Below are 14,711 nucleotides of genomic sequence, written 5' to 3' on the forward strand. Positions count from 1 at the left end.
ACCTTCCCTTCTTTAATGTTATCTGTCATCTTAAAAAAAAGTTCAAATAAATTAAATATGAATTTCTTTTCGCAAATCCATGTTATCATTTCTTAATTAATCCACACTTATCCACACTGTTAATTTTGTTCTGGATTATTGTTTCTAAATGTTTCTAGCACTGAAGTTAATTTCTGTGTTTATGCACACATCTATTTTGAATAAGAATGTAACATTTGCACATTCTGTGGTCCTCTGCCAATTCTCACTATCTAAGCAGTATTGAAAGATTATGTTTAGTACATCTCTACTGTCAACCCTTACTCTCTTAAGTCTTTTCCCTTACACTGCATTCTATTAGGTCCTGGTGACTTAGCCACTTCAAGTATAACCAACCTTTCTCATAGCTTTTCTTCATCAATTTTTAGCATCAGTACTTCAACTACCTCCTCTTTCAGCATGGCAAGATCCCTTCTTGGTAAAGACAATACACATTTAATCCTTCAGGTATACCCTTTGCTTTCATTTGTAAATTCCCTTTTATTGATATTTAATGGACCTCGTCTTCCCCTTGAAATATTTTTACTAATTACATGCCTTTAAAGACTTTTATATTAACTGTCAGATACTTCTCATGCTCTTATTTGGCTCAGGAAAATTATCTTGTACTTTTTTCAGAAACTCCCTTTCCCTGGCCCTTTTAGAATTATTGTGCTTGGCTATTTGGATCAATTAAGTACTCTATTATCACTAGTGTACAGTTACTGCATCTCCCTAATTTCCTAGCAAACTTACTGCTTTATATTTTTTCCACAATTTGTTCGCCTGTAGAGTGATTTACTTCTATTGTTTATTAATTGTAATCAAACAGATTCCGTCCTTGACTTCTCCAGAACATCCAATCTCTCCAGCTTTGTCTTATCTTCCTCAGTACTATAATATGCCTCTTTCTTTCTTTACTTCACGATCTTTTCTATATCAGGGAATATTTGTTCTCTGTCCAACTTTTTCTTTGAGCCAAGTCTCCTATATTGTCAAAACATCATCTTCCACTTTGGTTATCTGCACCTGCAGCACACCAACTTTGTTTCCTACACTTCATATAAATAACTGAACAAAAAAAAATGTAGTTAAGAGTCTAATGGTGACCATAATCCATTGTCCATTGCCAGAAAAACCCATCCATTTCACTAATGTTCTATTGAGAAGGAAACTGCCATCCTTACCTTGTCTGGGCTACATATGTCTCCAAACCCACAGCAATGTGGTTGACTCTTAAATTGCCCTCTGGACAATTTGAGCTGGGTAATAAATGCTGGCCTACCAGTGATGCCCTCATCCCATCAATGAATTTTAAGGAAAAACCTCTTTGATACTTAGAATGACTAATATGGAATTATCTTTCTTCAGATTTGAATTTTTGTTAGAGATTTCAAAAGTGTTCAGTTTCAATTTTCAATCTCATTTTCTCTCTTCCTTATGTCAATTTTGCACCCCCCCCCATTGCTTTTTCTGTACCTGATGCAGTATAATATTCATCCACTGTAACGTATACTTCCTTCTCCTCCTGCACTGTTAATTTTACAGTCATTCAATCTGATTGATTATGGGGTACACTGTTATTTGCGCTATTCAGATGTTCTCTTCCCTGGCAATTACATTATCATCTCAAACTTGAAGTACACAAGATCATTCTGAGAAAAAGGGCAAAGCCAAATCTAACCAACAATGGATGCTGCCTGTTGCTTGGTTGAAGCAGATTATGGCTGTTCACTTAGAATTGATTATTTTTGTAGATATCTTCCTGCAACATCTTCCATCCTCTTCACCTTACAGTGAATGTGCCAATGTACTGCACACTCAATGCTTAACACAGTAGTTATTCATCGTCTGTCATTCATTTGATGATTTCAGCTGGCTGTTTCACCGTGGGAAACAGGTCCAACTCTGATTTCGACCTCACGTCCTGTATGTGTGAATTGGTGAATATTTTTCATGATCGAAAATCTTAATTCCCTGGCCTTATCCCAAGTGACCAAGGCCATTTGTAACTTCACTGACAAGTTCTGTTCACTCAGGCAGACTGGTGGTATGGCCTAAGACCTTACTGATCTATATGGCACAGCCACTCGCTGCATTTAAAAGCTAAACCATAGCATTAAATTCATTTATTATTTTTCAATTTCCCAACCAGGGTTGAAATTGCAACTTTAAGATAATAAAGGAGAATTCTTGTTTCTCCATAATCAATAGCGCAAGGGCACAAATCAATCTTTATTTTCACTGGAAGGTTTTATTCTGCAATTTTGTTAGACTATCATTAATTATTGAGAAACAGATAATGTCCTCTTTATTTTAAAAATTGGATTTTCATCGAGCCCTCCATCTGAAGATGAATTATTTGATTCTTCTGGTTCTGATGATTGGCTGCAAGAAATGTTCTCTCAAAGCTGCAGAGCAATCCAAAACTTCCTGCACTGCCCAACAACAAGTCAGCTTTATCACATGGCATTTTTAAAGATTCTGTGGACTGAGATGAATGGGTGGCAGATAAAAACAAAAGAGTACATTGTTTACAAGCACTATGTTTAAACTCTAAAACCAATGGAAAAGTTTGTGATTTTGTTTATGTGTACTGATATAATTAAAGGAGGAATGTCAACTTTAATTGGGGAACTTAATGTATAAAATGAGATTTTTAACTGCCTGTGATAATGGGAAGCTAGGGGATGCATTGCCAGACAGATACCATGTTTGATTTTCAGCTTGGTCTAACTACATTTAAAACGTGTTTTTGATTTAGAAATTAAAGACACAGATAAATGACTTCCGTTCAATAAATGGAATAGATGTGTCATTTATTGAACTATTTTTCTTTTTTAGCCATCCAATGCGATCCTGACAATTACAAATAAGGCAGTTTTTCCTGAAATCTGCAAGCAATTCTCTATAGAATTTAAGACTTTAGTTTTGAATTCATGTAAGGGTTTTTCTAAACGTCTTCTTCTCCTTTGTAGGTCAGTGAAGGAATCTGAACACCACTTCAGTTAACTATGGCGAGTGATGACAAAGTTGCTATCCTTTCTGATGATGAAGAGGAACAGAAAAGAAAATATATTCTCTCTGAACCTTTCAACACTGTGTCAAGTGAAGCAAGGAATGAACCACCTTCTAATCCTATCCATTCAGAAACAGAAGCTACAGAAACAGAGGAACAGGATTGGCTAGAGAGACGTTGTATAAAAATAAGTAATGATCTCCTTATTTCCAAAGTGTTTTACTTCTTCTTTTACTCTGGGTATGGATCATTGTACCCATTGCTACCTGTATATTATAAACAACTTGGTATGTTGGCCAGCCAAGGTGGACTTTTGGTGGGAATAAGGTATTTTATTGAATTCTGCAGTGCACCATTCTGGGGAGTCATAGCAGATCGTTTTAGAAAAGGCAAGATTGTCCTTCTCTTTTCAGTTATGTGTTGGATTGTCTTCAACTTGGGAATTGGTTTCGTGAAACCTGCCTCCATGAAATGTGAGTCAAAGAATCCCATGCCTACCACATCAGCTTCAAATTACTCTACTCTCTCAGCATTACCCACTACTGCATCCACAAACCACTTTCTCTCAACCGAGTCAAATAAAAGTCGGATGCAGAGGGACATTTTCACAAGCCAACCTTTTGGATACACGGGTAATCTTAGCTTTTCGTTTCCCTTGATCAATACAGAAGGAGGTCATGCTTTACAGGAAAGAGCTGTTCCAAGTGCTGAGAATTCAACAGCAACCATAAATTCCAGTAGGACATTACATTCCACCACAGCCAGCAGTACATCTGCCGCAATTGAGCAACCCGACAAATTGATCACTTACGACTTGGCAGAAGTTGAAAATATTTTCTTACTAATTTTGTTGGTTGTTATCGTCGGAGAGTTTTTCAGTGCACCAGCGGTCACTATCGTAGACACTGTTACCCTACAGTACCTCGGCAAACACAGAGATCGCTATGGATTGCAGCGAATGTGGGGGTCCTTAGGATGGGGTATTACCATGCTGGCGGTTGGCATCTCAATTGACCACACGCACATTGAGGTTTCTGTTCAGGGTCAGGGCTGTCAAATACCTGATTACAAGAATTACAGGATAACCTTTATTGTTTTTGGAGTTTTAATGTCTATAGCACTAATTGTATCAACCCAATTCAGATTTGACTACAGTCATTTAAGACCTGAGGAAAATAAAAGCGAAGAATTTATTGAAATTCAGCGAGTGGCTCAGAATCCTTCAGTGGAAGATTCTGGAGTCACAAGTAATGCGGAAGAGTCCAAGAGTACGGGAACAAAAAAATTTGAATTTAGACAGCTTCTGAGAATAATTTGCAGTGTGCAATATGGTTCTGTGCTATTTGTGGCCTGGTTCATGGGCTTTGGTTATGGCTTTGTGTTTACATTCCTCTACTGGCATCTGGAAGACTTGAATGGGACAACTACACTTTTTGGAATCTGCTCAGTCCTAAGTCATGTATCAGAACTGACTGCTTACTTCTTCAGCCATAAATTGATTGAACTGGTCGGTCACATCAGGTAAGATGTTATATTCACTTCCCTTGTCTGGTACAGTACACAGTTAAAAAAAGACATACAAATGAGACTTAAAAACAGTAGTTTTGTATAGAAGGAAATTTATGCTCAGGGCAAGTAAAGTCATTTGTTTGAGGCTAAACTGAAACCCAGAAACAGCATGGATTTTCAATCAAAATAATAATTATAAACAAATTTCATTAACAGAATATTAATGTGTCCTGGATTTTCACTCCTGAGGTAATGTGCGGTGGAGGGAATTTTTCTGGCTTGCTGCACCCATCTTAGGAAAAGTTTCACAAGCGGTTACATCTTTGTTCTAGGGAGCGGACAGATGTCAGATACAGTTGGACTCAGTGCTCCTGGATGCAGATTGGAGGCAGCCACAGGGACTGTCAAGAGATAAGGCAGGGTGGTTAACTGGTCTGCCTCAGTTACCTAGAACTTGGTCCCAGTTGTATCTGTTCAATATTAGCCCTCACCTCTCAAACTCATTCATGCTTAATTCATGCCAACATACTTAACCATGCTCTCTACTCATCCCTATAGCTTCTTGTAGGGCCAGTGCCAAGTTAGTGCTAACTCATGCCAAACCATGCCTTACTCACTATCCTTTGCTCTGACATCTTCAATGCTGTTTCACCCAATATCCACCCTGGCTAAAATGAGACAAAGTGAAACTCTAATCATTATTACAGTGGTGCAGGACTTGCACAATTAATGGTAGGGCCCTGAGTGATGTTGTAGAACAGAGGAACCTAGGGGTTCAGGTACAAAATTCTTTGAACTTTGCATCACATACAGACAAGGTGGTTAAAAGGCAATTAGCACGCTTGCCTACATTTTTCTGTCCATTGAGTATAAGAGTTGGGATGTCATGAAAAGGCTGTACGGGACATTAGTGAGGCGTCTTCTGGAGTACTGTGTGCAGTTCTGCTATAGGAAGGATATTATTAAGCTGGAGAGGGTTCAAAAGAAATTTACCAGGATGTTGCTGTGTATGGAAAGTTTGAGTTATATAGAAAGGCTGGATAGGCTGGGACCTTTTTATTAGATTAGATTAGATTACATTACATTACAGTGTGGAAACAGGCCCTTCGGCCCAACATGTCCACACCAACCCGCCGAAGCGAAACCCACCCATACCCCTACATTTACCCCTTACCTAACACTACGGGCAATTTAGTATGGCCAATTCATCTGACCCTGCACATCTTTGGACTGTGGGAGGAAACCGGAGCACCCGGAGGAAACCCACGCAGACACGGGGAGAACGTGCAAACTCCACACAGTCAGTCGCCTGAGGCGGGAATTGAACCCGGGTCTCTGGTTCTGTGAGGCAGCAGTGAGATGGAGCGCAGGAGATGGAGAATTGACCTTACAGAGGTTTATAAAATCATGAGGGGAATAGATAGGGTTAACGGTAGGTATCTTTTCCCTAGGATGAGGGACTTCAAGACTCTGGGTTATATTTTTAAGGTGAGAGGAGAGAGATTTTAAAAAAAGACATGGCAATTTGTTTACTCAAAAGGGTGGTTCGAGTGTGGAATAAACTTGCTGAGGAAGTGTTAGATGCAGGCACTGTTACAATGTTTAAAAGGCATTTGGATAAGTACATTAATAGAAAAGTTTTGGAAGGATATGGGTGAGGAGCAGGCAGGTGGGACTAGTTTAGTTTGGGATTATGTTTGGCATGGACTGGTTGGACCGAAAGGTCTGTTTCTCTGCTGTGTGACTCTAGTCTGCACCATATAAAACCAATCTCATTCATAAAAGCTGAATACATTTGAAACTTTTCAAATACTTAATCCTTTCTAAAAACAAAAATGTCTTATCATCCATGTGTATTCACATAAAAGCCAACTAATCCTTTAAAATATTCTTGGAGCTATTATTCAAACTGTGACCTAACAGTCTAACCATTGTGACAATGCTAGATTGTGGAAAGGAGTCAAGCAGAAATAATGCTACTAAGGATGGTATCTAAGGTGCAGTCGTAAATATCTATTGAAATGACAAGGATAGATATTTTCAATTTGTAGACACATGTTTTCTTCTCTCAGAGAGTTAAAGGACAGGGATTTAAATAACTTCTCAACTTAACAGCTCCACAGACCTTCTCCACCCTATTCAAACATTTATATCTACTCAAAAACATCCTACCTGGTAGGATCTTCAGTCCAGCAAAAATGGGGTCTGCTTGAACTCAGTAATGGTGTTTATTAATTTCCCTTATGTATCAGCAATGTCTTGCTTTTTTATCCCTACTGGTGGAAATACAATTTTTAAAAAATTGTTCATGGAATGTAGGAATTGCTAGCTAAACTAGAGTTTATTATCCATTTCTAATTGCCTTGGAGATGATGATGGTGAGATGCCTTCTTGAACTGCTGCAGATCCCTTTGTGTAGAGACACCAACAGCGCTGTTAGCAACAGCGTTCCAGGATTTTTATCCAGCAACAGCGAGGAACGGCAATATAGCTTGAAGTCAGGATGGTGTGTGGTTTAAAGGTGGTAGAGTTCCCACCATCTACAGCCCTTCACCTTCTGGTGATAGAGATTGCAGTTTGAAAGAGCTGTTGATGTCAGTAATAGCAGTGGGATCTTTGGATCTGGGTTCCCAGCTCCATTTTGGAGAAGCTATGAGGTCTTCACAGCTACATCAAAATCTAGGCCAATGTTTGTTCATCTACATTGAAAGCATCTGAATGTTATTAACATTTGATTTACCAGAATGAACGGGGGTGGCACAGTGGCTCAGTGGTTAGCACTGCTGCCTCACAGCACTAGGGACCTGGGTTGGATTCCACCCTCAGCTGACTGTCTGTGTGAAGTTTGCACATTCTCCCCGTGTCTGCGTGGGTTTCCTCCCACAGTCCAAAAATGTTGAGGTTAGGTGGTTTGGCCATGCTAAATTGTCCCATAGTGTCCAGGGATGTGCAGGCTAGGTGGATTAACCATGAGAAATGCAGGGGTACAGGGTTAGGGTAGGGGGGTGAGTCTGGGTGAGATACTCTGGAAAGTCAGTGTCAACTTAATGGGCTGAATGGCCTGCTTCCCTTGGCCATTCTGTTTGTTATAAAATTTACATCACAGAGAACAATTGGCTTGTAGTTTTTTTTTGTTCAGCTTGCAGTACCCTGCTCTGAAATGCATTTTTCTGATTGATTTGCGTGATCCTTTAATATTCTCTTAAAATATTGTACAGGATATTTTGATGGCCAAAATGGGTGGGTTTGGTTTGCATTGGGTGGGGAGAGAGGTCATTAAAAAGCTAAACATGTGAATTGCTTGCGTCCTGTTTTGATGGAATCAGGACAAGGTTTGGTAAACAATCTCTAGTCAGGAGCTGATTGGTCATTTAAGTATATGTATGAAATAGTGTGGTCTCATTTTAAGAATAAATCTAATTCTAACCACAGTCAGCTGGATTTCCCTGGTCTGAGGAATTCCAGCTGATGAATGATGACAGAAGGCTCTCGAGGTCCTTAGAGACTCTCATCCTGTGTGCATTAGTCAAAGACCTTTATTGTCTTGTCCAAGAGAAGCAGGAGTGTTTTCCTCAGGCCAAATGAGTTACTAGTTGAAGGAAGGGCCCCAGAGGGGAGACTCCATTGGAGGAAGGGGGATACTGTCAGATTGGAGGATTTTATCTGGGACCTCAGTCAGGGTGAAAGCAGGGTCAGTGATGTTTGATTGTGGGGGAGGAGGCATTCAAACATGTGGGCTCTTGATCCTGGAGGTTCTGAAGGTGGTAAAGCCAGAGGCCTTGTGATTGAGGCATTGCAAGTGTCAGACAGAGATCACATTAGGAGTCGTGCGGATCATTAATTGCTTTGGAGAGGAATCAGAAGTCTACATGGAGGTGTGGGTTGGCGGGAGGGAGCGGTATATGTTGGAAACCTATGGTGGAAAGAGGTCAAATGCTATCTGCCAGGACTATAGACCTGTGGGTGAAGGCTACAGAGAGCATTGGTTTGGTGGCTGCATTTTCTTCCAGGAAATAGGTGAAAAGGAATTTATCTCCTGACTCCCATCACCTCATGCTTGCCAGAGGAAGCTTTCAGCCAAGGGTTGGAAAACACAGCTAACTGCAATTATTATCAACTATATAAATGACAAAAAGGTTAGCAGCTTCATTATCATACTTAAAATTTTCTTTCGCGTGGTTTGGGCCCCCGTTTGGGTGCTAGCCTCAAATAAAGACAGACAAATTAATGGGTTGAAGATAGATTTGCATTGGGAAATTTATTTTTTAGACTTTAACTCTCCCATGTGATACAACACTGCCCATTTTTCTATGTCAAAATTCCTCTAGTGCATCTGACTTAATACAGTTTTCACAGATATACACAGCACCTGATATTCAATCTATTCGAGTCAGTAGAATTCAGTATCAGCTGTTGCATTTAATGACAGCTGATTTTATCTTGTCCATTTTAAGCTATGTCCCATTCTGCTCCATAGTTCTCAACTCATCAAGAATGTTAATACTGGGGAGCGGAGTGCTCAATGTCAGCCATCAAGTACAGCTGTATCCTGAAGAAAGTTTCCTCCACTCTGCTCCAACATCAGTAGCATATCTCTACTGTACTAGTGTAGCAGCTCTTTTCCCTCACATACTACCTTGTATTCTCTGTGATTGGCATTTCCAATTTGTGCCATGTTTGCAGACAGTATTGTGCTTTAGGCCTATTTCAACTAGTAACTGAAATGGGATTGGCCAAAGTAATTTACACTAGATGTTTGAAATAAACCTAAAAGCAATGCTTATACCACTACTGCACGTGATCCCTTTGTGTAGTCTATTACTACGTGAGACAACTTTATCTTGCATCAATTATTTATCATGCCATTGGTATGTGGACAGGCCAGCGAAAAGATCAATCCACTTGTGACCAGACTCAGTTTGGTGGACAAAATCTGTCTGCCAGTAGCTGTTGTTTACCTTGTCACCACCAGCTTTCTGAGGATAGATACATGAAGGGAAAACACAGGTCTCAAAGACACATTACATCTCTCTCATTAGTGTTTTAGATTTCACTGAAACTGGGATTAACACACTTGGATTATTTCCATAGGGGTTATTGCTTTATATTTAACTATGCTTCTGTTTGTGTCACAGGGTATTGTACATTGGCTTGGCCTGTAATACAGCTCGTTTTTTGTATATATCCTATTTGGAAAATGCATGGTACGTGCTCCCCATGGAGGTGTTGCAAGGTAAGGCCCACGTTAAGAACTTTTTGAACCTTAAAATATGGCAAAAAGGAAATATTTATAATGTTTTTCCCTGAACTATCAGTACTAAAGCTATCAAGTAAAATGGTTCCTCTGCCTGCTACCCATTAGATGAGCAGAATTAGGTAAATTGAACCATCATTTTCACTTCTGATGGGGAAGAAATCCTCCTTTCTTTTCGGTAATGGGCTGATTATCTGATGTTGACACATCACATTGTTATGATCTTAAATTCACTGCCAGAAAGGATGGCAGAAGTAGATTAAGTAATAATGTCCACAAAGTGCTTCAAAGGGAAAATAGTATGTGGCTATGGAGCTTAAAGCCGGAGATGTGTTGCTGGAAAAGCGCAGCAGGTCAGGCAGCATCCAGGGAACAGGAGAATCGACGTTTCGGGCATAAGCCCTTCTTCAGGAATGAGGAAAGTTTGTCCAGCAGGCTAAGATAAAAGGTAGGGAGGAGGGACTTGGGGGAGGGGCGTCGGAAATGTGATAGGTGGAAAGAGGTCAAGGTGAGGGTGATAGGTCAGACTGGGGTGGGGGCGGAGAGATTGGGAAGAAGATCTCAGGTTAGGAAGGCGGTGCTGAATTTGATGGATTTGACTGAGACAGGGTGGGGGGAGGGGAAATGAGGAAACTGGTGAAATCCGAGTTCATCCCTTGTGTTTGGAGGGTTCCTAGCCGGAAGATGAGGTGTTCTTCCTCCAACCGTCGTTTTGTTGTGGTCTGACGATGGAGGAGTCCAAAGACCTGCATATCCTTGGTGGAGTCGGAGGGGGAATTGAAATGTTGAGCTACAGGGTGGTTGGGTTGGTTGGTCCGGGTGTCCCAGAGGTGTTCTCTGAAACGCTCCGCAAGTAGCCGGCCTGTCTCCCCAATATAGAGGAGGCCACATCGGGTGCAGAGGATGCAATAGATGATGTGTGTGGAGGTGCAGGTGAATCTGTGGCGGATATGGAAGTTTAAGGCTATGGAGCTTAAGGCTATCTAAATAGTTCTTTCAAAGAGCTGCCACAGGCACAAGTGGCAGGTTTCCTTCTCTGTTGTACCTTGTCAAGGATACAAGTTGCACGCATCATAAAAAAGAGATGCAGTTCATTTAATTGAAACCAAACACCTTTTTTTCCTCTGTTTTGGTTTTCTTGTTGCCTTATAAAAGCATGCATTTTCTTTCAATTGTGTAAAGCAATCCATGTCTGATCATTAAAACTGTTATGTCATTATGTAAATATGTTGATAAGATTTTTCTTATATGTAGGTGTTACCCATGCATCTGTATGGGCTGCATGCATCTCCTATCTCAGTGCAGCTGTACCTCCTGCATTAAGGACTTCTACCCAAGGAATTTTACAAGGGCTTCATCTGGGTCTGGGCCGAGGCTGTGGTGCCATGGTAGGGGGAGTAATGGTAAATGCCTTTGGTAAGTACTGATGTGATTAATTTTTTTCCCCTATCTCCTGACTTGGCATATCAGTAATTGGGTGTAAGTAGCTTATTAGTTATGTATCAGCAGCAGCTTTTTATCCTCATTATCTTGTTTCAAGCTGTGTTGAACATAAAAGCATTTGATGTATTTCAGCTAATTTAGAGGTAGGCATGTCAGTTTATAAATGTAACATTTTTATTAAAATAATAGTATTCAATGTGTTTATGATAATCGAGTCACCTTGGAAAAAAAAGTTTTTTATTACATTATGCCTCACTGCAGTGTATGACCATTAAGTGCTGCTAAACTGTCTCTCCTGATCTTTAAGAATTCTCTTCTGTTTTCTAAATGAAATTGGTTTGCCTTTTGGAGAATTTAAATGTGGATGTTGTAGAAAAAAAATTGTTAGCAGAACAATTTGTGTAGATTATTAATGTTTCAGTGGTTAAAGGAATGCACCTTTTCAGTTCCTCTTCATGACCACATTGGTGGACCACATTAACAGTTATTCAGCTGATCAGAGAGATTAAAAGCCAACATGAGGCTGCTAAACTATGAATATTCCATACTGCCGGACCAGAATCTACTTTTTTAAAAAGGGAAGTAAAAGTGATCAAGATCACTGGGTAAATGAACTGATTAATGAACAGACGCACATGCAAAGTCCCAGGCATTGTACGTATCCAGTTGGTGCTCAATGGGTAAATATCAGTCCGATTAGTTTTTAAGGTGTAATGATTAATGCCCATTGGACTGGGGAGATTGTTTCAGAGAATTATTTGTTCCATCACGTTGTGGTGGCTCATTGGTAGATTTTCAAAGAGTAGGTCATTCATTTTGAATCTGATTTGAATCTTTTGAACAGGTAATTAAAGTATTGCTCAGGGAGATAGAAATTCACTTCGTCTTCTAGAAGATATTTGATAAAATCCTTTATAAGATACCCCTACCTAAAACTGATGCTTGTAGAATCAAACACAATTCCCTTGTTGGGAATTTGGCTGGCTGGCAGGAGACAGAGTGTGAGGGTAGAGAATAGGTACCTTCACTGACAGGATGTGACCAATGCCATCCAGCAAGGAATCAAACTGGGGCCTCAGCCACTCAGTACTCATTAACAATGTAGACACTGGGATAGAAAGCTACTTACCCATACCAAAGTTATCAAACGGAAGATTCTATTAGCTATAGGCATTAAGTGATATAGAACAAAGGCAGGTTTGTGAAGTTTGGTTACAGTTTAGCCATGATTTCGTTGAAAAGCAGAATAGGATTGAGGGACTAATTGTTCTGTTCCAACTTCTATGTTCCTATCATTTAGATCTACTTCCATTTCTTTTTCCCCTATAGCCCTGTATTTCTTTTGTTGTCAAGTATACCTCTGATTCCTTTTTGAAAGTTACATTAACTCTGCTTCCACTACCATTTCAGACAGTGTATTCCAGGTCACGAGACAACCCCAACAGGAACATGCATGTACACAAATGTCAAGGGAGAATGATATTGTCTTTAGCTGGGCAGCCTTTCATAGCCTCACAAGTTGCTAATATAAATGAAAGACATTCATAAGTGATTTGTATATAACTACAGCAAAATCATTTGATATGGATTTCAGGTGCTCCAGAAACATTCCGTGGAATTGGTATGGCCTCTCTCGTAATTCTCTTACTTTTTGCTTTGATCCAATGGCTAGCAGTGCCTGATGAAGATGAAGGTATTTATCAACATTGAGTGTTACAGGAAGCATGACAATCCTGATTAGCATTTAATTGAAATACTACTAAATAATATGTTCAAAGCATATACAGTCTTTAATTCCCTTGCTCAGTAAAACCATGGAATAAGTGGCTTCTCCCTTGACCTCTGGCAACAGCCAAGTGACAGTTGCTACAGGAAATAGTTTACTCGCTTTTCCTATCCTTCCCAATCCACCACCTTGTAGAGGTAGAAGTAATGACCTGCAAATTCCTAAACTCCAAACTTGTAGCATGTGTGCAGTGGAGTAAAATCCATTTTACTATCTCAGGCCAAGACAACAGTCCCTTCGAATGGAAGTACCAATACCTGTAAAGATACTTCGAGCCAAGCCATCCTTGTGAGGCAGATTGTCAAATGAGTTGTAAAAAATTTAGAATAAAATAAGTAACTTCACTGGCATGAATCACCTTAACTGAGTAAATGTTTGAGTCCAGAAGATGGTCTTAAAGGGACTCATATTTGCACTCTAGAGAACTTCACTGAACTGAGGTGTTATGGTGTGTAATGGAAGGAATTTTTCAGGAAATTCTAACAGGTGTCCTGAAAAAAAAGAATGTAACAAGATCAACTATAGCTGGATCATACAGCATCTAACTATAAAAAATGCTGTCCAATAGTACGAAGGGTCTATTTCATGTTCGGTAGTACATTTACATTACTTAGAAGTCGAAGATTTGAAGGGAAGCATTACAGTGAACTTATTGTGGTAAAAGCAAAATACTGTAAGTTTGAAATAAAAACAGAAATGATCGAAATGTTCAGCAGCAGTTTGGGAACATCTGTGGGGGAGAGAAGCAGAGTTAACATCAACCTGAAACATTTACTATTTCTCTTTTCATGGGTGCTGCTTTTGCTATTTCTAGCATTTTCTGTTTTCATTAAGGCAACAGTTGGCCAATTATATTTGCAGAAGTGTAACTGTGGTTAACCTACTGCTGAATGTGTGCTAGGCTGCAAACGACTAACAGTGTGTTCTTCTGCACATCACTCAGCAGGTTCATACTTAGTTTTAAAAGGTCATCCACTTAACCAGAGCAGTCAACCTGAATATATGACAAGGAGTAAGGATTTTTAAGCAGAGTTCAACTATTGCAAATTATGTGGAATCTATAGCACAAGGCAGACTCTTTGGTCCAATCTTTATGTTTAACTAACTTGAATGTTTATTTATGCTTCTCCCACTTGAATTAATTCTTACCCCTCTGCCCATGTGTTCTTCCATTTCCTTCTCTCTCCCAATCATATAAAATCTTCCCATAATTTGGACCTGCTTTAATCATTCTAGATGTTAACAAAATTCCTCCCGAATTCTCAATTTGTTCTGTTATTGTTTTATTAAAATAATTAAAGTATTAAATGTTTTAAATTGAATGATCGTGCTTCACAGTTGATGTACTTAAGAGTCATAGAGGTGTACACCATGGAAATAGACCTTTCGGCCCAACTCGTCAATGCCGACCAGAAATCTTAAATTAATCTAGTCCCATTTGCCAGCATTTGGCCCATATCCCTCTATATCCTTCCTATTCATATAGCCATCCAGATGCCTTTTAAATGTTGTAATTATACCAGCCTCCACCACTTTCTCTGGCAGCTCATTCCATACATGCATCGCACTGTGTGAAAGGGTTGCCCCTTAGGTCCCTTTTAGATCTTTCCTGCCTCACCTTAAATCTATGCCATCTAGTTCTGGACTCACCCATCCCAGGGAAAAGACTTTATCTGTTTACC

The 14,711-nt window shown here is 39.7% G+C and overlaps 1 protein-coding gene across 3 annotated transcripts in view; it reads left to right on the forward strand.

Annotated features, from left to right (window-relative positions):
• The window catches only part of mfsd6b (major facilitator superfamily domain containing 6b), a 55,356-nt gene that overhangs the window by 36,900 nt on the left and 3,745 nt on the right, over window positions 1-14,711 (forward strand). For all 3 annotated transcript variants that reach the window (XM_043692859.2, XM_043692858.2, XM_087988668.1), the window contains exons 2-5: window positions 2,997-4,558; window positions 9,682-9,779; window positions 11,055-11,216; window positions 12,838-12,936. In XM_043692859.2, coding sequence (XP_043548794.2) covers window positions 3,033-4,558; window positions 9,682-9,779; window positions 11,055-11,216; window positions 12,838-12,936 — 1,885 coding nt within the window. In that variant the 5' untranslated portion in view covers window positions 2,997-3,032. The remainder of the gene's footprint in view (window positions 1-2,996; window positions 4,559-9,681; window positions 9,780-11,054; window positions 11,217-12,837; window positions 12,937-14,711) is intronic.

Source organism: Chiloscyllium plagiosum, unplaced genomic scaffold (genome assembly GCF_037043375.1).
Source record: "Chiloscyllium plagiosum isolate Xiang-an unplaced genomic scaffold, Cpla_swu_hap1 HiC_scaffold_7, whole genome shotgun sequence".
NCBI lineage: Eukaryota > Metazoa > Chordata > Chondrichthyes > Orectolobiformes > Hemiscylliidae > Chiloscyllium > Chiloscyllium plagiosum.